The sequence below is a fragment of the Bison bison genome, unplaced genomic scaffold (assembly GCF_000754665.1).
Source record: "Bison bison bison isolate TAMUID 2011002044 unplaced genomic scaffold, Bison_UMD1.0 scf7180017864158, whole genome shotgun sequence".
NCBI lineage: Eukaryota > Metazoa > Chordata > Mammalia > Artiodactyla > Bovidae > Bison > Bison bison.
In genome coordinates this window covers 224,577-247,478 of record NW_011494730.1, presented here as the reverse complement: position 1 = coordinate 247,478, position 22,902 = coordinate 224,577, and the positions used below count along the sequence as shown (strand labels likewise).

The window sequence follows — 22,902 nt, the reverse complement described above, 5'->3', positions numbered from 1 at the left end:
ATATAAGCTCTGGTGGTGGGAGGGGGGGAGGTGGGCAGGGACTGCATTTATTTCACTCTCTGATGCATCTCTAGGATTAGTACCAAGGCAGGCAAAAAGAAGGGGCTCAGTATGGTTTTGATGGAAGACTGAGCATCAAAGTACCCCCAAGAGTTCTGATCAACCCCTACTCCAGCCTGTGGGCTGAGCTCTGGCCTGTTTCCCTGTTCAGCATCCCCTGCTGCCCCCTGCCAGTCTGCCGGGTCCTGACTGTCTCTCACCAGCCTCCCTCCAGAGTTTGGACGCTGTGCTGCATTCTTGCCCTAATGGCAACCTTTCTGATGACCATCAGTGGTCCCGAGCATTCACTGATAGCTCTCACTTGTCCTCACGGCCCTCTTCAGTCAGGTCCTATCGACATTTTCAGCTCCATGGCACCTTCAGTGACAGCCCCGGCCTTGCAAACAGGTTGGGTCCAACGCATACAGGACAGAAACAAGGTCTCTGTCCCAGTTAGGAGGAAGATGGGACACAGGAGGGCGATGGTGGTGTGTCTGTGAGACCAGATCTTTCTGGCACATATGCCAGCCTACCTGGAGGCTGGGAGACCCGAGGGCGTAGTCTCAAGGCCGTGGCTGTTACTGCGGGACATCTCAAGTCCATGCCCCTCCTCCCTCTGCCCCTCACGTACCATCTTCTGCTGCATGCCAGGTAGTTAGAAATGACCCAGACCCCCTCCCTGGATCTCTCTGAATGCTGCCAGCCAAGGGCATGGGAAAGGCATTTCCTGAGTTACCCTCACCTCTCACAAGTCTCCAGTACCTTCCTCCAGGCTTTCTTGGGATGGATCATCAGCAGCTTTCCACTGGTTTCTGATTGGCGGGATCTCCCAGCCCGGGCCCCAGCCTGGGAGCCAGGGAAGCTCTTTCACTTACCACACTCCTCTCACAGAACAGTGACATCTATTCACACAGTCATAGATTACTGCCTGTTTCCTCCCCTAGAACGTAAGATCCTGAGGCTCAGGGAAGGGATCCTGACTTTTGTTCACACTGTATCCACGGCACCTAGCATGGGACTTAACTGAATAAATTGAATGAACAAATAAATGAATAACCTGATCAAAGGAGGCATTGGCTGCATTCCCCCTCTGAGGTTTAGGGGGCCTGGTGCACCGCCATTCTTGCGGAAGCAAGAGCACTGAGTCATGAGCAGTGTCCACTGGTGTCCCTCCAGCCAGCCAGCGCCACACTTATCAATCAGCAATGTAGCTACCGATAACCTCAGAAAGCTTGTATATATCTAAAGAGATGGGACAGGTGCTAGAAAATTCCTAAGTGTTGACCGAGGAGTTGTGTACCCATGATTCACACATAGGTCTCCTGAACTGATGGACGCCTGAGAGTGAGACCTGAAGCCTGTGCCTTTCCAGGCCTGGGAGAATGGCCCACTCCTGAATCCCTGCAGGGCTGTCTTTCAGGACGGCTCAGCTGGCGTTCCCCACTTTGTGGCACACTATGGGGGATACACCACACCTCCATTCCCATCTCTAGAATATACTCCCTCCCCTACTCCCTGCATATCTGCAAGGCATATCTGCCCAGGGTCCGCCCGGGGAACCTTACTGCTCACCCCACAGGACCCCACGAGGGCAGAGACTTCAGCAATCTAGGTGCCCCCATCCAGGTCAGTACCCACATCCAAGCCCTGAATATCTCTCCTTCATTTTTCAAGTTTCAGCTCCAAGAGTCACCTCTGCAGGGAAGTCTGAGTCATTTTTCTGCTTTATACTCCCAAAGTCCCCTATACATATTCCCCCTTGCAGCACTGATCAAAACTGTAATGAAATTTAACTCGGCTGATTCATTGCTTGTTCCTAGAGGGGCAGGAATCACGTTGACCTTGGTTGCTCCTACATTTCCTGTCACTGCCCTGGGTCTGGTGCGTCCTTTGTGCTTGGCTCACCCCTCTCGTGCACCAGGTCAGACCCTCTGGCCACCACCAGCCTCACACAGGCACAAACTGGCAGCATCTCGCCTCCTGTCTACCTGGGCACTTCTTGCACACAGACACCCCCTGCCCCCACAACTTTCTGCTGATGCTCCGGCAGGTCCTGTTGGTTCCCATGCGTGCCCTGCCAAACCCAGAAATGCATGGAAGTCATGAGCCAGTGGACGCACCTGTTCCTCTTCTCCCTTCACCCCAAGAGATGGCTCTGAGACACACTTTGTCAGGCTTTTCTGGGGTGCCGACTTGGATTAGTCTCACTCAGTGGTGACCAGCTCAATATGACATCCTTGTATTGGCCTTCCCTCCCCTCTGCTCCACTTCCCTGCCCTGACTCTCCCTGGCATCACACCCTCGAACTCAGTCAGCAGTGGTATCTAAGCCTCCTCTTCAGGCCCCGCCCTTCAGGAGCCCAGGCCCCGCCCCCAGGAGCCCAGGTCCCGCCCCCAGGAGCCCAGTGCCCCCTCTCCTAGGAGCCCAGGCCACGCCCCCAGGAGCCCAGGCTGAGACAGGGCTCCATAAAGCTTTGTGGAAAGAATGAAGGAACAATCCTCAGCAGGAGGGTTAGCTTGTTCCCGTTGCTCCCTGTGACCTCACTTTCTCTTCAACACCCACCTCGCTCCTGCAGCTCTATTGCTACCTTGCTTCTTGTCCTCTCTCACACCTGGTTGTCTAGACCCTGACCTCCTGCCAGGCTCTTTCCACATCTTTCCAGGCTGGTCTCTGCTTGCTGAGTCCAGCTGACAGCCCTGGGGTGCATCTCAACGGAACCCAAGTCATTCCTGCCTCCCTCACCTGCTTATCTGGTTGTCCCCAGGTAGATCCTGAGCTTCCTCAGAGCGCCTCAGTCATTGCTCTGGGCAACCTGGATGCCCTGATAAGAGGCTACCTTTTCATCCATCTGCTTCCTTGCCCTCACCTGCTCTGTCTCATTCAGGATTCTTACCTGCCCCAGGCGAGCTCCCAGCATGCCTTGCTTCAAAGTGCACTGGCCAGTCTGAAGGAGGTGGCTTGGCATAGACTTTCCTGGCCACCCAAACAGGAGTCTGGGGGCTCCTTCTAACACCAGTGCATGCTGGCCAGAACCAAGATCAGGTTCCTGCTTCGGAGGCAGGGGACACAGTGCATGATGGGGTCACCACCTTGACACTAGACCCCCTCCCTCGACCCCCCCCCACCCCGGCTTGCACACTTTGGATGGGAAGCTCAGTAGTCATGACCCCACAGCCTTGTCTCTGGGGAAGGTGTGCCAGTCCACGTGCTCATTCACACACCCCTCACCCATCAATGCCTGCTCTGCACCCAGCTCCATGCCAGGTGCGGGAAGTGCCAGTATAATCCAAAGGCACTGTCTGTCCAGAAGAGTAAGGCTGCGACATGGGTCCGTGGAGCTGTGCCACTTCCCTGCTCTGCTCTCCGTCTTATGGGGAATCACATCTGGGCAGTGCTACTTCTTTCACAGGGGAAGGGATGACATCAGGGTTACCCAGGATCACTCCTATCCATCTTGGTCCAAACCCTGTTGGTCCAGCCTCTTCCATGAACCAGGGAAACTGCCTTATGCGCTATAGTGAGATGCAACAATTTCAAGAAAAAAGGATGAACAGCTTCCTGTGGCCAGAGGGCATTCAGGCCTCCCCTTGAGGCCAGGCTCCTGCTCCCTCTCCTTCCCCTACTGTTCAAGGGCCTGGGAGAGCAGCCAGGACAGGACTCCTTGGCCTCTGAGCACAAAGCTTGGGGAGGCCAGGCTAGGGTGGTCACAGAACCTGTGTTGGGACTGACCTGTACCCCTGGGAGATGGCACTCATGCTAACCCATGGATGCAGGTCCATCCTCACCTGCCTCCACCTCCCCACCTGCTGCTTCACACCCTGTACCCACACCTTCCCGCAGCCTCTTTGCTCCTTTGGCTCCATAGCCCACCCTCCCTGCCTCTCCTCCCTCTGCTCTGGCCTTGCAGGAGCGGGCATCCTGTGGAGGCCTCCTTTTCATCCCATTCTCTCACCATTCAGGGTCCTGCCCCCAGTCCTCCTCTCATTTCTCCCCATCAATCCCCTCTCTGAGTGTCCAGCCTGAACCCCAGCCTCTAGGAACCCCAATACCAACATGATGTCAGAACCTCTCCGGGATCCTCTGCTTTCCCAGCAGGCTCTGTCTCTGGGGATGATGCCACTCCCTCCCCAGCCATCCAAGCTAGGATTTCACACCATGTCCTTGATTCCTCCCTGCCTTTCTCCTCCTTCCACCTTCATGGCTCCATCCTGTGCCATCAACTTCTTTCCTTTCTGACCACAATCCTCGGAGGCCACCATGCTCTCCTCCACCCAGGTCCCAGGGACGGTCTCCAGACTGGCTCCATTTTAGCCTGGCAGCACAAGTCCCAATTTGATGTCACCCCCTTGCTCTACATCTTTCAACTGTGCCTTGTAGCTCTTGGGGTTAAAACAAAATGCCTCATTTTAGCAGCCAAGGTCCTTCAAGGCTCATCTCTTGCCCCCTTCTCCAGCAGCAGCCTCTCCACTTGCTTCCAGGCTTTCCACACTTAGAGTTCTGTCTCCATACTCCCCAGCAAGGTCCCAGGCACCTGGTGCCAGAACAGGAGCTCTGGACGGCAGGTGTCGGGAAAGGCCTCCAGTGCAGGAAGCGGGTGATGTCTCACGCGTGCCTCAATTCCCTGTGACTCTGATCAATGTGAGTCGGTTCCCTGAGTCTCCTTTTTAGATTCAGAGGGGCAAGATCCAGATCTGGGGTCATTCTGGCCCACCAGGGTGACCATGGCTGAGGGGTGGACTCCCTCACTATCATGGCCACACACATACATACTTTAGACAGGACGTGCATACTTTAGACAGGAGGAAACGGTGAGGAGTAAGACAGCCCTGTGCGCTGCACGATTACTGAGCACCAGACCCTTGGCTAAGCATTTTTGTACTGTAGCTCATTAAATCTTCCCACGAACCCTGGGCAGAAGACTTATTTTATTATTCCCACTTCCTAGATGTGGAAATAGAGGCCAGAGAGGTTGAATAGTTTTCCTACTGTCAGCTAAAATGTGCTGGACCCTGAATTTGAACCCATCTCTCTTGGATTCCAAAGACATTAAAACACACGGGAGTGATTTAAGGCATGGACTCCAGCAGAAGACTTCCAAAGGTGGGTGGGGGGAGGGAGCCGGGAGTGAGAGAGAGCGGGCAGTAGAGTGGGAATAGTGATGATCTGAGGGACCAGGAGATGGAGGGAGAAACCACTGCTCTGTCCAATCATCTGTTTTGCTCCCATAGTTGGAGACAACTCGGAGGAAGGCCAAGGATGTGAGCAGGAGGGGGACACACCCTTTAGATCCCCCACCTTCCCTCATAATCTTGTCTCCTTTGATGGCCCGTGGCATGGACAGAGATGAGCAGAGAGTATCAGTGAAGGACTTTTTAAGTCCTGCTGGTCAGAGACTCGACCCAGGGACTCCAAATGGCCCTCAGGGGGCAGATTCTTGCAAAGGTGGGCATTCATCATTTTTACATCTGCGTTCAGATCCCTAATAAGGAAGTAATAATATTGCCAAGCTTTTGCCACGCTTTCTATGAGCTAGTGAGAAGACTAATTATCTGACGACACTAATAAATGGTTATGATGTTATTAAAAATGGCACCAAGCTAGGATTAATAGGCTCATCAATTGTAGGGAATTGGGTTTAACAAGGTCCCCTCATGTGCCGTCAGGGCCTATGGTCTTGATGGATACTGGGCTGCATGCAGGCCACGAACAAGACCCCCTCTTTCCTCCAGCTGAGGGTCAGCCTCGGAAGCTGCTGGGTTTTCTCGTCTTCCCCCTTGCAAATGGCTCAGTAGAGCTCTTGAACTGCTGGGGATGCTGTGGATGGCAAGAGCGTCACTAGCCTTATTCCCCTCCACATGTGGCCTCCACTGTCCATGGGATCCCGCCCTCCTCCCCAGCCCAGCTCACCTCTGCAAATGACATGCTCAGATCCCACCCAGAGCCCCATGCTCCAGAGCCCCACTCATAAAGCTCAGGGGGGAGCCGATAAATGGAGATGTCTCTGGGGCCTGCTGACTAATTTCCATAATAATTACAGTTATTACTAATAATGCTGACAACACCCCTCCCTCCCGGTTAGACTGAATTCCACAGTCTGGGAGCTGCTTCCCCAGCAGTTGTCACCTCCGCCAACAAGCGGGGAAGAACGCAGGGCAGGCATCGTTATTCTCACTGTTGAGGTAGGAAATGAGCTTAGGGAGAAAAAGAGACTTTCTGAAGCCCCTCTCCCCGCCCCAAAGGAGTAGCAATAATGATAAAAGTAATACAAGCAAGGACTGACACGGTGCTGACTATGAAGTGCGCACGTGTGAACTTAGTCCAAACCACAGCCTATGGGGGAGGGGGGCCATTATTATCATTCCCACTTTACAGATGAGGAAACTGAGGAACAGAGAGGTTAAGAAACTTGTCCAGAAGCACACGGCTAGTAAGTGGGAGAGTAGGAATCAAGTCCAGACTGGGTTCACTCTCCTGACCATTAGCCTCTCCCACCAGCCTTCCCTGGGGGCCTGATTGTCTAGGACCGAGGAAGTGACTCCACCACTGAGGCTCTACTTGAGCCTTCTAGCTCTGAGCTCCAGCCTCCTTCTCTTCCTGGCTCCCCTCTGACAGGGGCAAGAGGGCTAACCGAAGAAGGTCCCGAGGCTAGCTGTCTGCACTTGGAGAGGCAAAGTGATAATAATCCTTTTGGCTGATCTTTTCAGGTTGCAAAGACTGACTGCATGAGCCCTGGGTCCGGTGATCAGATGGCTTCTTTGCAGACGTCAGAGCCCAGGGCTTTCAGAAGCAGAGAGCCTCCAAAAGACTCTCTCAGTCCCAGCTCCACTTCTTACTAGCTGGGAGCCTTCATCTTTCTCTGCCTCAGCCTCCTCATCTGTTAAATGGGTGGTAATAACAGTACCCATCTCATTGGGTTGTTGTAAGGATAAACGAGAGAAGAAATAAGGGGTACAGATCTTGTCCTTGCATTCATTAGCAGGCCCCGGATAGAAAAATGCTTCTGGAAAGCAAAGGCCCTGAGCCGGAGGGCAGGTAGTGTTTAGAATGCGCTGGGTGAGCCTGTACCAATTGCTCCTTTGTCTCCATCTCCCCTGCCCCAGGGCTGCTGTCTGCCAGGATGCCCCATCCTGATGTGCATAGAGGACTTGACCAAGCCTCCCGGACAGCCCTGTCCATGGCACTCCCGCTTACATGGTCGATGAGCTCCTTGATCATGCCGTTCCACTGGCCCTTGTCGTCCTGTGCCCCATATTTCCCGTCCTCCACCAGCCGGATCTCGTAGGAGAAGCCCAGGATGTGGGCCAGTTCCTTAAGCAGGTCGATGCAGTAGCCCTCAAACCGGTCATTCCCAAACAGGGTCCTGTCAGACTTCCGGAACATGACAAAGGGCTCCTCCTGTGGGGACAGATAGGACAGGGGCTGATGGAGGCTGAGTGGGTGGGACAGGGCCTCCTAGGGTCAGAGAGCCTGGACCCAGGCCTCTGCAAGGGTGTTCTAAGCCATCTTTGGGGGTGGCTCAGAAGAATGGCCCACTAAGTCAGGAGAGGGAAAGCCAAGTTAGTGCCTCACAGATGGCCACCTACTGACATGCATGCAGAACTTAGTAGGTCCTTATGGATTTGATTGTCCCAGTGTTCACAGAGCTAGAAGCTAGTGGAACTGGAATTTGAACTCAAGACTGTGATTCTGAATCTCACTTTCTCTCTGTTGCAGCATCAACACAGGCTGATGGTTCTCAAAGTGTGGTCCCCAGACCAGCAGCATCTCCTGGGAACTTGTCAGAATTGCACATTCTCAGGCCCCATCCAGAAATAATGAACCAGAAACCCTTAGGTGGGGCCTGGAAATGTGTGCTTTGAGAAGCCCTCCAGAGGATTCTGATGTCTGCTCAAGTGTGAGCACACTGCTCCAGAAGGCCTTCATCAAGTTTCTTCCGACTGCTCCCCCAAGAAAGGAAGTGAAAGTGTTAGTCACTCAGTCATGTCCGACTGACTCATTGCAACCCCATGGACTGTAGCCCGCCAGGCTCCTCTGTCCATGGGATTCTCCAGGCAAGAATACTGGAGCAGGTTGCCATTCCCTTCTCCAGGGGATCTTCCCCACCTAGGGATTGAACCCAGGACTCCTGCATCGCAGGCAGATTCTTTACCATCTGAGCCACCAGGGGAAGCCTGTCCCATCTCCCCCAGCACCTGCATAAAAAGACTAGACCTACCTGCTCCCTGATACCTTTCTCTCTTTCCAAGGGTCTAGTCCCCAGCATTAGGATCTGCTGATGATTCCTGACAACTATGACAGTTTGCATTTACACGTGGATGGGCCAGGCACCAGGAAGTCAGCAGATGAAGCGGTGCCTGTGGAGGGCCCAGTGGAGAGCCCAGCAGAGCAGTGGGGTTCAGTGGAAGTAGCTGGTATCACCTTGTTAGTCTTAATTTCAACCTTCTGGGATAGATACTAATAACCCCATCCTATAGATGCAGAGAGTAAATTGGTGAAGACAAGGTGCCTTGTGAGAGGTCACTCAGCTGCCATAGAGAGAGGATCTGGCCTCAGGTTGGTATGATCCCGGACTGGGAGCTCTTAACCACCTCACTGTGCCAGAGGCCCTGAGTCACATGGTGCCTCTCCCTAGTGGGCAGGGGGGTCCTCAGGAGGTGGCTTGTGTTCTACAGTACACCTGGCAGCTGTCCCATGTCAGGTTCCCCCCCTCCAAGGTGATGGGGAGCCACTAATGGGCTCTCAAAGGGCCCACCTCTGTCTGATTTCTCACTTAGAAATAAACACTGACAGACCCTGTAAAGAATAATTAGGGATGTGCTGTGCTTAGTTGCTCAGTCACCTCTGACTCTTTGCGACCCCATGGACTATAGCCTGCCAGGCTGCTCTGTCCCTGGAGATTCTCCAGGCAAGAGTGGTTTGCCATGCCCTCCTCCAGGGATCTTCCCAACCCAGGGATTGAACCCAGGTCTCCTGCATTGCAGGAGGATTCTTTACTGTCTGAGCCACTAGGGAAGCCCAAGAATACTGAAATAGGTAGCCGATCCCTTCTCCAGGGGAACTTTCCAACCTAGGAAACGAACTCACCAGCTGAGCTACCCAGGAAGCCCAGTAACTAGGAACAGAGACAGGAAAATGGTGAAAAAAGCTGTTGACCTTGTCTAGCATGAGATACACAGAGTGAGGAACTGCAATGTATGGGCTGAACTCAGCAAACTAATCATTTATTGAGTTCCTACTATGCATCAGGCACTGACAAACATTTTCATAAGCTGTTTGATTGAAGCTTGTAAGGCAGGTGACATTATCCCTATTTGATAGATGAGCAAACTGAGGCTCGGAGAAGGTCAGTAAGTTGCCCAAGGTCACACAGGAGTTGAACTATAATCAGATGGAGTTCAGGTTCAGTCCTTCCTGCTTGTAGCTCCTTGGCCTTTCTGGACCTTAACCCTCCCCTCAGCCACCTCTGCGCCCTCATCTGTCCGAATGCCTCAAGCCTTCAGCTGATGGGTGACAATCATTAGTTGACAGAACACACTTGTTCTGGGAAGCTCATGTCCTTGGACCCACAAGAAGAGCACATACCTCATTTGGAGGCACCTCCCTGGTGGCTCAGATGGTAAAGAATCCGCCTGCAGTATGGGAGACTTAAGTTCGATCCCAGGGGTGGGAAGATCCCCTGGAGGAGGGTATGGCAACCCACTTCAGTATTCTTGCCTGGAGAATCCCCATGGACAGTGGAGCCTGGTGGCCTACAGTCCGTGGAGTTGCAAAAGAGTTGGACACGGATGAGTGACTAAGCACATCATTCTCTCAAGTGGTGATGAGACAATGGGGCCATTCCTTTGCCACTGTGAACCCCTGGAACTGGCTGAGCCTGAAGGACCTTCATCAGGGGTCCTCAGGTGCAGAAACCCACCAGCAGCCTCTTGCCAGGCTCCCACTCCAGAAGATGGGCTGATTGTCTGGCCCTGTTTCCCCAGCAACACTAGTTCTCAAAATCCCGTCCCACCCCATGACTGATTCACTCTAGAGTTTCAACAGCCCTTTGGGATGCTGCAGAGAAAGGGCAAGGGAGTGTCTGTACCCCTAAGGGGTTCTGAGAAAACCACTTTGCAGTCTAGCTGGGTGGAAATCTGGGTCCTTTGACTAGACTCCATGCTAAGTCTCAGTGCCCCCCATCCCTGCCTCCAACCAAGTAGGCAGCTCACAAGGTTGGAGAAAACAGTCTAGGAGGTGCCGGGGAAGGGACTGGGACTGCCTGGACAGAAGGGGACTTAGGCTAGAGTGGACCCTGCTGCCTGAAACCCCAGCATGGGGCCTGGTGAGAGGGCCAGCGTGGAGATTTCAATCCTGTCTCAACTGTAGGTCAGATGCTCTTGCGCAGTGAACACCCTGCACCGCTGCACTAGCTGGCCCTGCTGTTAGCTCAGGAACGAATTAAAGAGAAGGCAACCCCTCTGCCAGGAGAATCACCAACCACACGTAGACTCCTAAGTGAAATCGACCTCCTTCTGTAAAATGGGAATAATAACAGAACCTACCTTACAGAATTGTTGGGAGGATTACATGGGTTAATCTGTGAAAAGCACTTAGTGCCTGGCAAATATAAACTGCAATATTATTATTATTATGAATATCATAATTGTCTTTCTGTGCACTGCATGGCCTGTTACTGCAGCGACCTTTCCAGCCTCGAGACCATGCCCAAAGTCACCAAAGGTTAAAAATCATAGCTAGCAGTGGAAAACTATTTCCGGAAAGGTCCCTGAGATGGCTCACTTCCTGACCCTATCTCCCAGCCCCTCCCTGGCCCTATCCTCTAAAATTAGCACTTCATTTGTGAAGCCACCAAGCCCCAGAATCTATACATCTCCATATAAATACACTGCCTTCGGAGCAGCTGTAAAATGCCATTAATTTCTGGAAGTGCTTTGCGGATGGCATACATATTTAACAGCCAAAGCCCAGAGCATTAAAATGGTGCTCGCCTTAGTAATGTCTCCAGACCTGCAACATTTCCTAGGGGGTAATTCTGAACTCCGCCAACTACTTATTCATGGACTATTTCACAATTTATTACTGGAAATGTCCAGACAGCCAATTCACAAGCTCTCTCGGCTGCTAATCGATTGCTCAGTGAAGGTGCCCTCAATTTCATAACTTCACGCTCTCCTATTGCTCTGGGAGAACAGCAGTAAGAACAGGGGTAATATTTCTCTGCAACAAGTCACAGGAAACAAGGGTCCTGAAAAATAACCTTTTCTGACTTTTCATCGCTAGGGCTCTCAGTTTCTTAGTCAAGCTTCACCATCATGAGAGCCAGGCCCGGTGCTAAGATTCTCCCAGTGACGGGACCTGTGGAGTTGGAAGAGGGGGTCTTGGCGGGCGGGGAGCCAAGGGTTAGCTACCTAAGAGCTGCGTTCCCAAGTCCTCCTGGCTTAGGCCATCTCAACACACATCTGCACGCGCATGCGCTCTGTACACACACAATGCCACGGGCATGAAGACACCACTTTCTCGGATGCTCTGCCCTGCTCAGAGACAGAGGTCAAGGACCCTGGCCCTCAGGCCTTGGCTTCTGTCAGTTAGAACCAGGGCAGAGCATTAGGAGTCCGGCTGGTCTTCCCAGCAGGTGGGGCCCAGAAAAATCCCCAGCCTGGCCCGGAATGGTTCTCCCAGCCCATATTCTGGTCTCCGTAGCTTCCCCTCTCCTGTGCCGGATGCACAGGTCCGGCCTGCCTGGCAGTTGAGTCTAAATGGTCACAATGCACACACGGCACAAACACATCCATCGGTTTGTATCCAGACACCCCTGTGTATAGCCAACCCCACACCTGCACAGGTATCCGCACGCATGCCGACACAGCTGCTCACTTCAGTGGCCCCAAGAACCCTGAACCTTCCAAAGCAGGGCCCCCAGGAGAGAGCTGAGTGTGTTTTCTCGGTGTGTGAGCTGAGGTTTGGGCAGATGAATTTTTCATAAGCTCATGGAAGAGGGAAACCTGAGCAGAAGCTGGGGCCTGGCGAGGAGAGGGCGGGGAGGGCAGGCTTCCAGCCTCTTGCTGCTGCTGCTTCAGCCCCAAGAAGGGGAAAGAGCCTGTGGCTATGTTGAGCCAGAGAGGGCGGGGTCCAGGCTCTGTCCATCTGTTTCCAGGGTAGTGAGCCCTTAGCACCTAACCCCGGGATTCGGGATGGGAGAGAAAAGATGGAGCTTGGGGGCAGCCCCTACATCTCCCTGTGTTTTTTGCCACATCCAGATTTTAGGGACCAGAAGAGGAGGAGAGACCCCCTCATCGTGGGTGCAGGTCCAGCCCTGTTCTCTGGGGCAAAGCTGGTGGATGTTCCTTTACTCAGGCTTGGTACCGGCCTGTCACTCAAAGCACCGTTGCCCTGACAACACACTTCCAGACAGGCAGGGGCCAGTGCTCTCTGCGGGAGGTGCTGGCCCTGCTTTGAGGCTGCCAAGCTTGGGGTTGGGGTTTTTCCCAGAGCAGCTGGGCTGGGCCAGCCTGGGCCACTCCACACAACTGGTAGTGTTGTCCTCCAAAGCCCAGGCTGAGAGCATCACACCCCCACCCACCCCACCCCGGGGCTCTGGGACATGCAGACCATGCTGAGACTTTCAGGGGACCCCGAGGACATTTTCAGCTGGACACAGAGAGTTTCTTGGAGACCAGTTAAAGGCTGTGTGTCACATCCTCTGTCCCCGTCCTGCCTCCAGGAAAGACTGGGCTTCTCTCAGGGAAGAAGCAGACCCAATTCCCCATGATCTCTGGGCAGTGGGGCTGGAGAGAACTGGATCATGGCTCACTCCCAGGCCATGCGAATATCTGACACTGCATAATGTGGTTAAGATGGTGGGATATCTACTTCAAGTGGATCAGCAGCCAAGTCTGGGGTCAAGGCAAAGGAGTTTGAGGGAGGGGATTATCACAATGTCAGTGCTAGGGGCTCAGACCTCCTCCGGGGCAGGGGATGAGGTGGTGGTTGGGATGCGAAGTTTTATGTATCAGTAGGAGATGAGAGCCTAGAGAGTGGCTCACACCCTAGGGCTTTCCGGGACCAGTCAGGAATTGCCTGTATAAGAAGCAGCCAAGAGTAAGCAAGAGGGAGTGGTGGGGTCTGCAGTGAGCCAGGCCTCAAAGGCATTTAAACCCCAGGTCTACATATATGATGCACCCTGTGCTAGACAGAGATAACCTCTGTGACCACGGTCAGGGGGCAATCTTCAGGGACGTTCAGGGCCCTGCTTGTGGACAGAAGCAGAGGTTTTCTCCAGAACACTCACTGTGCTTACTGTATTAAACCTGAGCTTACTGGGGACTGGATTTGTAATCAATAGTACCAACAGCAGCCATTACTTGACAGCATCCACTCTGTACCATTTCTTTATTTTTCTTTATTTTTTTAAGATTTTTTTTTGATGTGCACCATTTTTTAAAGTCTTCACTGAATTTTGTTATAATATTGTTTCTGTTTCCTGTTTTGGTTTTTTGGCCACGAGTTATGGAGAAGGCAATGGCACCCCACTCCAGTACTCTTGCATGGAAAATCCAATGGACCGAGGAGCCTGGTAGGCTGCAGTCCATGGGGTCGCTAAGAGTCAGACACAACTGAGCGACTTCACTTTCACTTTCCACTTTCATGCACTGGAGAAGGAAATGGCAACCCACTCTAGTGTTCTTGCCTGGAGAATCCCAGGGACAGGGGAGCCTGGTGGGCTGCCATCTATGGGGTCGCACAGAGTCGGACACGACTGAAGCGATTTAGTAGCAGCAGTAGCAGCATGTGGATATTAGCTCCCCGATCAGTGATCGAAACCACATCTCCTGCACGGGAAGGTGAAGTCTTAACCACTGGACTGCCAGGGAAGTCCCCTGTGCCATATATGCTATTTAATCATTCATTCTTTCAACTCCATGAAGTAGATACAATTATTATCACCTCTCTTTTGCAGATGACGGAGAAGGCAATGGCACCCCACTCCAGTACTCTTGCCTGGAAAATCCCATGGATGGAGGAGCCTGGTGGGCTGCAGTCCATGGGGTCGTGAAGAGTCGGACACGACTGAGCGACTTCACTTTCACTTTGCAGATGAGGAAAGAGAGGCACAGATTGACTAAGCAATTTCTCAGGATCATAGAGCCAGAGAACAGTACAGCCAGCACTCAAATGCTGAGTCTCTTAAGCACCTCACAGTCTGACTGCTGTATTCTGGTCACTTTTGCATGTCCCCAAGAGCTGCTGGACTCATGTTTGCCCAGATGAGGGGCAGGGGGACAGATGGTGCTGTGTCCAGGCTACTGGCCAAGGGGGCTTCTCTCCTTCTCTGGAGGGTGCTGGGAGCCAGCAGGATGCTGCGGGTGGGACCCTCAGTGAGCAACTGAGTGCAGTAGGTTGGGATCTCTGCAAGAAGCTTCCATGTGTGTGCTAAGTTGCTTCAGTCATGTCTGACTCTTTGCAACCCTATGGACTGTAATCCACCAGGCTCCTCTGTCCATGAAATTTTCTAGGCAAGAATGCTGGAGTAGGTTGGCATGCCGCTCTCCAGGGGATCTTCCCAACCCAGGGGTCGAACCCTTGTCTCATGTCTCCTGTATTGGCAGGTGGGTTCTTTACCACTAGTGCCACCTGGGAAGCCCTGAAAGAAGCTTCTGCAAGTCAAGGTGAAATTCGCTTAGTCATGTCCAACTCTTTGCGACCCCATGGACTATACAGTCCATGGAATTCTCCAGGCCAGAATACTGGAGTGGGTAGACTTATCCCTTCTTCAGGGGATCTTCCCAACCCAGGAATTGAACTGGAATCTCCTGCACTGCAGGCGGATTCTTTACCAACTGATCTATCAAGGAAGCTTCTAGTATTGGCTAAAAAGCTGTGAGAAGAGCACAGGAAGTCTGCGGGATTCTGCCCCTGTGGGTGTACATAAGTGTCCTGCGGCTCTGCGGAAGGGTCTTACACCCTTTAAACCAGGCTCCTGCTACTTTAATAAAATTTAACCTGTGGTCTTTGAAAGGTGTGTATTTTACATCCTTCTGCTGTATTATCTTTAGCTCTCCTGTTACGTGAGAGTATTGTTTTGTGCCTGAATCATCTCTGTTCATTTAATCATCTCTCCTAATCTCTCCGAGAATACCAGTTCTACCTTTTTTTAATCTTGTCTCCTGAAAAGTGTTTTATTTATATCTCACATTTTATGCAGCTCCACTTTTAATCTTTTACCACCTTTTTATTATTTTATTTTTACCCTTTTATATTTTAGCTTTGTCACACTTTTATCCTTTTGCTTTCTGACATTTCGGTTTTACATTTTTCACCTTCTCTAGCTGGAGCTGTTAATTATTTATTTTAATTTTTCCTCTCTCTGGGTAGCTTTCCTTTTAATCTCGTCCCTTATTTTCATTTCTCTCTTTATTACCTTCCTTTTAACCTTTATTTTGTCCTCCTTCAGCTCTCCTTTTATCCTTTCTATTTTTATCCACATCAATATTCCTTTAATTCTCATCACTCTTCCTTCTATCCCTTTTGCTCCTTTTATTTATGTCTTTTTATTTTTAACCTTTTTTGCTTTATTCTTTTTTATTTTTATATAACTTACAAGTGTACAATATGATGATTCACAATTTTTAAAGGTTAAACCCGATTTATAGTTATTATAAAATATTGGCTATATTCCCTGTGCTGTCCAATATATCTTTATAGCTTATTTTATTTTTAGTCTTTAATTTAATTTTTATACTTTTTCCCCTGTTCCTGATGAGATCTTTTGACTTACTGGTTTTATAGTTTGATATTTGTATTTTATTTAGTTAACCAAAAGTCAATCAATAAAGGCAGGCAGGATGTATGGTTTTGGGGAAGATATCGTGGGGGGTCTCACTCCCAAAAGGTGGGGGTGGGGAGGTGTCTCCCCAGCCTTCTCCTTCTGGTCCCATCAGCAACATGTTCAGAACTCTTAGGTCTTCATCACCTTTAACGTGGATCGTTTTAATAGTCATAAGCCTGGAGACTGAGGATGAGATTCAGAGGTTAAAATCGCTCCTCAGATGCTGGCAGTGCCCCTGGAGTCTGCTGCTCCCTGGATTCTTGGGAGAATGGAATGTGATATCCCTTCTTCGTCCATGGTGTCCAACACCCAGTCACTGAGCATATACCCAACACTAGAGAGAGGGCACAGGGCCTGGCTGGGCTGCTGCTGGTGGGAGGCAGGCGGGACAAGCCTTGTCTGAGTGCCACGAAGGCCCAGGGTGGGGTTCCCAGCCCTGCTCTCAAGTTCCATCCTGTGACAGCCTTACTCTATCTAAGTGCTCCAATCTGGGTTGAGCTCCCTTTTTTTTTTGGTTGAGAATATCCTCAGCATGTGGTCCTGATAAACATATTTGCTTCATTACAAGGAGAAGCTGACCGGGGCCAGACTGTCCTCAAAGGGTCTTGGTCAGAATCCACTGGGCTGTGACCGGGCTGCCCCCTGGTCCAGCTTGGGTCCCAGGAGCAATGCTGCGCCTCTGAGAGTGTGCGTCCTGAACCTCTGGACACCCTGGAGGCCTTCCAGGAGGGGCTGGCGTGCATGGAGTGGGCACAGTGGTGGCCAAAGGAGGCCAACTGCCTGGGCGTCCTGCTTACCCTGAGCTCTAAGATGCACGGAGCTTGGGAGACCCCTGGAGCAATTCCTTGGGTTGAAATGGTCAGAAGAAGGACACACTATTTAGTCCAGGGCAGTGGAAGGAGGAGGACAGGGAGAATGGTCATGGCCATGGCCAGGAGCACTTGGGTCAGGACCCTGTGGGGGTGGCACGTGTGGGGGCCCACCGCACCTGCTGGGCTCCCTGGGTATGACCATAGCACCTGCCAGGCTGGGGTGGGGGACTGCTGGGAAGGGCCTTTTTCCTGAGAACTGGGTTGGAAGAAACAGACTCAGGTCCTGGTGCAGAGAGCAGGTCACCCCTCCTTCCTTCCCACAGCTCCTGCACAGGCATCAGGGGCTCAGGGAGCGGGTGGGGCTGGGATACAAACAGGCAGGCCTCTGGAGCAGGGGCTGGCCAAGCAGGTCCAGGCAGGAAGGCTGGCCTGCTCTACCTTTGGGAAGAGACAGCCCAGTTACCTCCTGGTGTCTCTGACCTGTGACTGTGAGCAGTATTGCTATGTTTCAACTTCTCTCTGGGGGCTTTCTGAGGGACCCTCAGTGTTTCCAGCTTCCTTCAGCTCCCCTCCCTCATCTTCCAACCTCTCAGCAGCCCCATAACAGGCAGCTGGTCTATGCGGGGCGGGGTGATGGAGGGGTCCCTCTAGCCCCAACGGCCAGCCCATCTCCCAGCTCACAGGGGGCCTCCTGAAGGGCTGCAGCTCTTACCAGCACGGTGGTGACGATGAGAGACCTGTTGGTCAGAGAGTCGGTGACATTAGGGCCTCGGCCTTTGGCGACCTCTGTGATATTGAGCCCCTCGGCGGGACTCCACACTCCCACCTGGATGGACAGACGATGCAGTACAGGGGCTGAGTCCACAGTGTCTCCACCCTTTCTTCAATCAGCAAGCAACTCATCTTGTTTCCACCTTTCAGGAGCATCGTCATCACTGACAAGTTTTGAGCCAACTTTTCTGACAGCCCTGCTGCCTTCCTCCTTCCCAGAGGAAGCCCCTGAGATGTTGAGTCTCCTGAATTCTCCTCCCTCCCCATTTGCTGGCAAACCCATCCCAGATGGAAGGGAAATGCAGAGGGAGAAGAGGAATATAAGGAGAGCCCAGGGAGCACAGTGGAAGCCAGCCTGGGGTAGAGCGGATGCCATGAAGTCAAGTTAGTGTTAGGGTCAGGTCCTGTCCTAGGTCAGTCATTCCAAGCCTGGGGGTTGGGGGCGGCCTCCCGCCTCCTAGGGAAGAGTTGGGCACCAGCTGCTCACTCACTGGGTCTCAGCCTGTGCCAGCTCTGGGGCCAGATGCCCTCCAAAGCCCAGGACAGGGCCTGGAGCGAGGGAGATGTTCCCTAGGCATGTGTGGAAGGACAAGGAGATGTGTTTTGTGCAGGAACTCAGTTTGGGCAGGATGCTGGTCTTTGCGGCTATTTCAGGGGGTGGCAGACAGAATGGAACACCCTCACAGGGGGCAGTGGATGCCAATGGATTTGAAGGCAATTTGTTTTGTAGTTTTACACCTAAAGTTGTCAGATGTTCTGACTGAGGTGGGCTAATCTCTGTTCCCATAGTGCCTTTGTGGACGTCAGGCCTGGGGCTGGAAGGAGGCAAGGGAAGATCAAGTTTACAAATGGTTCTCAAGCCCTGGGTCTCTTGAAGAGCCTTTGGGATCCAACTCTGCCCCTCTCTGTGCCCATCTCAGCACCTCTCAAGGAAGGTTCTGGCCTGACCATCCTGTCCTTGGCCCAGTTGCTTGGGGGCTGGGAGCACGGCACTCAGGAAACCTAATCAATTAAACAGGGAGGCCAAATGCAAACATCCCATTAAGAGAGCTGTGCAAAGCAGATAGCAGAGAGACATGTAATTATGCTTGGGTAATTCTGCTTTAATCCCCCCAAAGCCACTGGCTGGAGCTGGCTGGATCAGCTATGACCCGGCTTAGTAAATAGAAGTGATGATAGAGAAGTGACGAGAGGCAGAATGGCTGTGTTTGGGGGCTCAGTACCATCTCTGGGCAGCATCTTTCTCTGTGCAGACCCCCAAAGCCCAGAGGAGAGAAAACAATCAGACAGTATCAAAGAGGTTCTTCTCTCAAGGGGGCCAAGCACAGAGCCCAGCCCCAGCATGAGGGACCCTAGTGGCAGGCCTGGGTGCAGAAAGCTGTCAACAAACAGCTGGCTGGCAGCCTGGTGACCAGCAGGAACCCTTGCTCCAGCAAGCAGCTATTGAACTCCTACCCTATCTCCCATGGGCATCGGAGAACAGTTAAGACTGAGGAGGACCCAGCTTTCAGAGACTCTCTGCCCACTATCTGGGAGGCTGTGACCAGGAGCCTCTGGTGGGGCCTCTGCAGGTCAGCCGGTGTTTAGGTATAGTAGAGAGGTTTTCTTGAGTATTAGTTGTGGTCTGTCTGCAGTTGCTGGAGGGCTGGTAGGAGCTGCGGGTAGGCTCAGATGGCAAAAGTGCTCTGATGGGCAATTACTGATGCCTGCCATAGATACGAGAGTGGGAGGTAGTGGCATACATGCCATCTAATTGCCATCCTTAGAATTTCAGGCTATCCCCAGAGATGGACAGTTGAGAGAGCAAAAATGAGACAGCTACTCGAGTGACAACTATTACAGTGGTCCTGCCAGAGGGGGAAGCGGGCTCCGCAGCACTGCAGGAGTCTAAACAGGAGCTGGCAGAGTGCTTGATAAGCTATAGTTTGAATAGAGTTAGACCAACAGGGCTGGATCATCTTAGGAAGAGGGGGTATAGCACCTTGTCCTTAGGGGACTGTTGCTATAAGGGAAGTGGTGAGGTTGTCCCGGCCACCTGGCCCCAGGACAGTGGCCCCATGAGTCCGTGGGAAACTCAGGACTAAATGGCATCACCTTGGCCACAAGGTACAACCCAGGCAGAGCTGGGTTTGTGCCTGTGGGAACGAACCAAGGAGACAGAGGCCATTCCTATAACCGGAGAGACGGCATGGGCAAAGGCCTGGAGGTGCGGGAGGGAGGGATGTGGCTGGGCCTTGAGGAATATTTGGGAGGCAGTGGAGACTAGTCCTGGAGAGGAAACCGGGGCATTTCCTGGAGAGTCTTCAAGGCTGGGGTGAGAGGCAGATGCTGAATGCCTCGGCACTGGGCAGCCACGCACAGTCCCAGGGCAGAGTGGAGCTGTGCATCGGGTAGCTTCATCTCTGTGTGCATTTGGGATGGATGGAGGGTCCAGGAGTGGAAGTGGCAAGCCAGGTTGGGGTGTTAAAAAAAATCCTCAGAAGAGACCTGGACCAGGGAGGGCAGGGGAAGATAGGAGAGGAATCGGGGGCCCCTGAAGGATCACAGGCACCAGGGGTGGCCCCTCCACTTCTGCATTTTATACACCCCCTCTCCCAGGGTTGGAGATGTGCCCTGGTGGCTCCCAGGGACCAGGGGGTGTGGCTGAGCCTTTGGTCCTGAGGTCCGAGGAAATGCTGAGAATCAGGGCTAATGTTAAATCTCCTCAGCCCAGCAGCCTGACTTTGTCACAATATTGCTTATGGATCCCAGGGGTCAGAACTGGCCCCATTACGAATATTTCTATGGTAGCCAGATGGGAGGCCAGCCCTGTGGGCTTGCTTTTCCTTGTAATTCCCAGAATCACAGAGGTCTTAGAAGCTTAGCATAGGGAGTTCAGAATCCATGTGCTTCAACCTCTCTCCAAGGATAAGAATCACCTCCAGTCTCCCAGACAAGCAATCCCTTTGTTCAATTTTGCTGAAACGTCTCCAGGGACAGTGAGCTCACTACTCCCCAGGCAGGCATCCGTGAGTCATTAGAGAGTTTCTCTTACCCAAGGACACGTCTGTCCCTCTGCCCCATGACAGAGGACTTAGAGACAGTCTGTGTGTCCCATGAGCCTTTCCCAGGTTAAGCATCTCTCTGATGGCCCTTGCTGACAGGGTGGTCGTTTGAATATCTGCCACGGCCAGGCCACTGGGTTCTGCACCCCTCCAGGCTGAGAAAGCCAAGAGGGGCCAAGGCAGTGGCCACACCGGGTCGTGTTGAGCCCCGAGGGGGTAGCTGGATGGGGTCTTGCCCTATTGCTCAGGGTCTCTGCCTGGGATCTGTCGTGGGGGATTTAATAGCCCCTGCTCCTTGGCCCGCCCCCCCCCGCCAACTGCTGAGCTCACACACCTTCTCCAAGCCGTCTTCCTTCAAGCTGATGATGTCCAGATCGAAATCCGTCCGTAAGCCACTGGTTTTGTTGAAAACAATCCGTCCAGTTAATCCTTCCCATTGAGCCTGCCGGAGGGGAGAGGGCAGAGCGGCAATTCCTCGGGCTCATAAATCATCATTTGGTACAACTGTACAATGCTTCATTTTAATTACTCCTTGCACTGATACTGTTCCCCCAAGACCATGATTAATTAATAATCACCTCCATCATTGCTAGGGCTGTGGTGCGAGCCAGCGATTTCCATAAATTCTATTATGTTCTTTAGCCAGCTTTACACTTGCACCTTCTCGTGTACAACATCGATCTCAGATGCGCTCAGATGAGCCCCCGCCTCGAAGCCATGAGAAGGGGAGAGTCCGGTCCATGTCAGGTCCCCAGGGAGGGGCAAAGAGGCAAGTGGGTAGACTGTGGCAGGTGAGACCTGCCGAGGGGCAGAAAGTCAAGAGGCCAAGCCAGCTCTGGCTGTAGGACCAGACAGAGTAACCCCCAGAGAGCCAGGGCTGACAGAGCAGGTCTCTCACCCAACTCCACTCATGTCCCAGTTAAAAACGGGTCAGAATACAGGGTCCAACCTCAGTTAGCTGTGTGACCTGGGGATTTCATTCTGCCTTGCTGCCTCAGTTTCCTCATCTGTAAAATGGAACTAATAACAGTACGCATTTCACCAAAACACTATGAGGGCAGAATGAAGTAAGTCTCATGAAAAACTGAGAATGGTGCTTGGTACAACCTGTTGTTGTTTTGTTCAGTAGCTAAGTCGTGTCCGATTCTCCACAACCCCATGAACTGCAGCACGCCAGACTTCTTGTCCCTCACGGTCTCCCAGAGTTGGTTCAGATTCATGTCCATAGGTACAACCTGAGCCCTGAATAAATGGTAGCTTTCTCTACTTTTTCTTGCTTTTAGCATCATTAACAGAGAGGCAGGCAGAGGTTCAGAGAAGGAACGGGTCTAAACTGAGAAAGGCTCTGTCTTCTAAAGCCAGGATTGGGAAACGATGTCTGGTGATACACACGGATCCATTTCCTGTTAAAGTCACACCCGTGTATTTATCTGTTGTCTCTGGCTGCTTTTGTGCTGTAGCTTCAGAGTTGAATAGCTGCAGTAGAGACTGTCTAGTCTGTTGTTCTTTTATTTAGTTTCTAAGTTGTGTCTGACTCTTTGTGACACCCATTAGATGGTAGGTATGCCACCACCATGGACTGTAGCCCGTCAGGTTCCTCTGTCTATGGAATTCTCCAGGCAAGAATACTGGAGTAGGTTGCCATTTCCTACTGCAAAGTATCTTCCTGATCCAGGGATCGAACCTACGTCTCCTGTATTGGCAGGCAGATTCTTTATCACTGAGCCACCTGGGAAGCCCTGGTCTGCAAAGTCCAAAATATTCACTATCTGGCCCTTTGTACAGAAAGTTTGCCATCTCCCCTTCTAGCCAATACCTCTCCTGTGGGCCTAGAGCATTAGCGCTATAAGGACCTTCCTACCACTCACCCCATGCAGCCTCTGCAGAAGCCCCGGGAGATGCGCTCAGTGGGTGCCTCACCCCACTGGGGTCATGATCCCTGCAGATTCTGAAGAAGGCTCCATAGCCTCTCCATGGCTGAAGTTTCCCCAGCGCCCAAGCTTACAGAACACACCAGTTCATGGGTTCCTGGATCCCTGAAGGCCCATCTGTAGACCGAAGCTAAAACCCATGGGAATCTCCAAGCACTTGGGCAGCTGTCTGGCACTGTAAAGTCTTATAAGGGTGTAGATGGCATGTGTTATGCTAGCTCAGGCAGAGGGGTGCACCTTGAAGGGCTCCAGGGGGCTGGAAATCAAAAGTGAGTGGAACATGGACTTTGCATAAGGCATCCAACCTCTCTGAGTTTCAGGAAGAGGACAATGACCTATTTCACAGGTGGTGACAAAGATGTATCAAGGGCTTAGCACAGTGCCTGGAACACAAAGCCCCAGCTATGATTTCTCCTTTGTCCCTTCCTCCTGTGGGGCTCCCTTGGATTAGGGCTGGCCCTTGGCTGGGGGCAGGGGGG

At 52.4% G+C, this 22,902-nt stretch overlaps 1 protein-coding gene across 4 annotated transcripts in view; it reads right to left on the bottom strand.

Annotated features, from left to right (window-relative positions):
- GRIK3 (glutamate receptor, ionotropic, kainate 3) overlaps window positions 1-22,902 on the bottom strand; it is a 247,288-nt gene that overhangs the window by 37,020 nt on the left and 187,366 nt on the right. For all 4 annotated transcript variants that reach the window (XM_010841149.1, XM_010841151.1, XM_010841150.1 and 1 more), the window contains 3 exons: window positions 20,827-20,934; window positions 17,390-17,503; window positions 7,231-7,434 (listed from right to left, as the gene is read on the bottom strand). In XM_010841149.1, coding sequence (XP_010839451.1) covers window positions 7,231-7,434; window positions 17,390-17,503; window positions 20,827-20,934 — 426 coding nt within the window. The remainder of the gene's footprint in view (window positions 1-7,230; window positions 7,435-17,389; window positions 17,504-20,826; window positions 20,935-22,902) is intronic.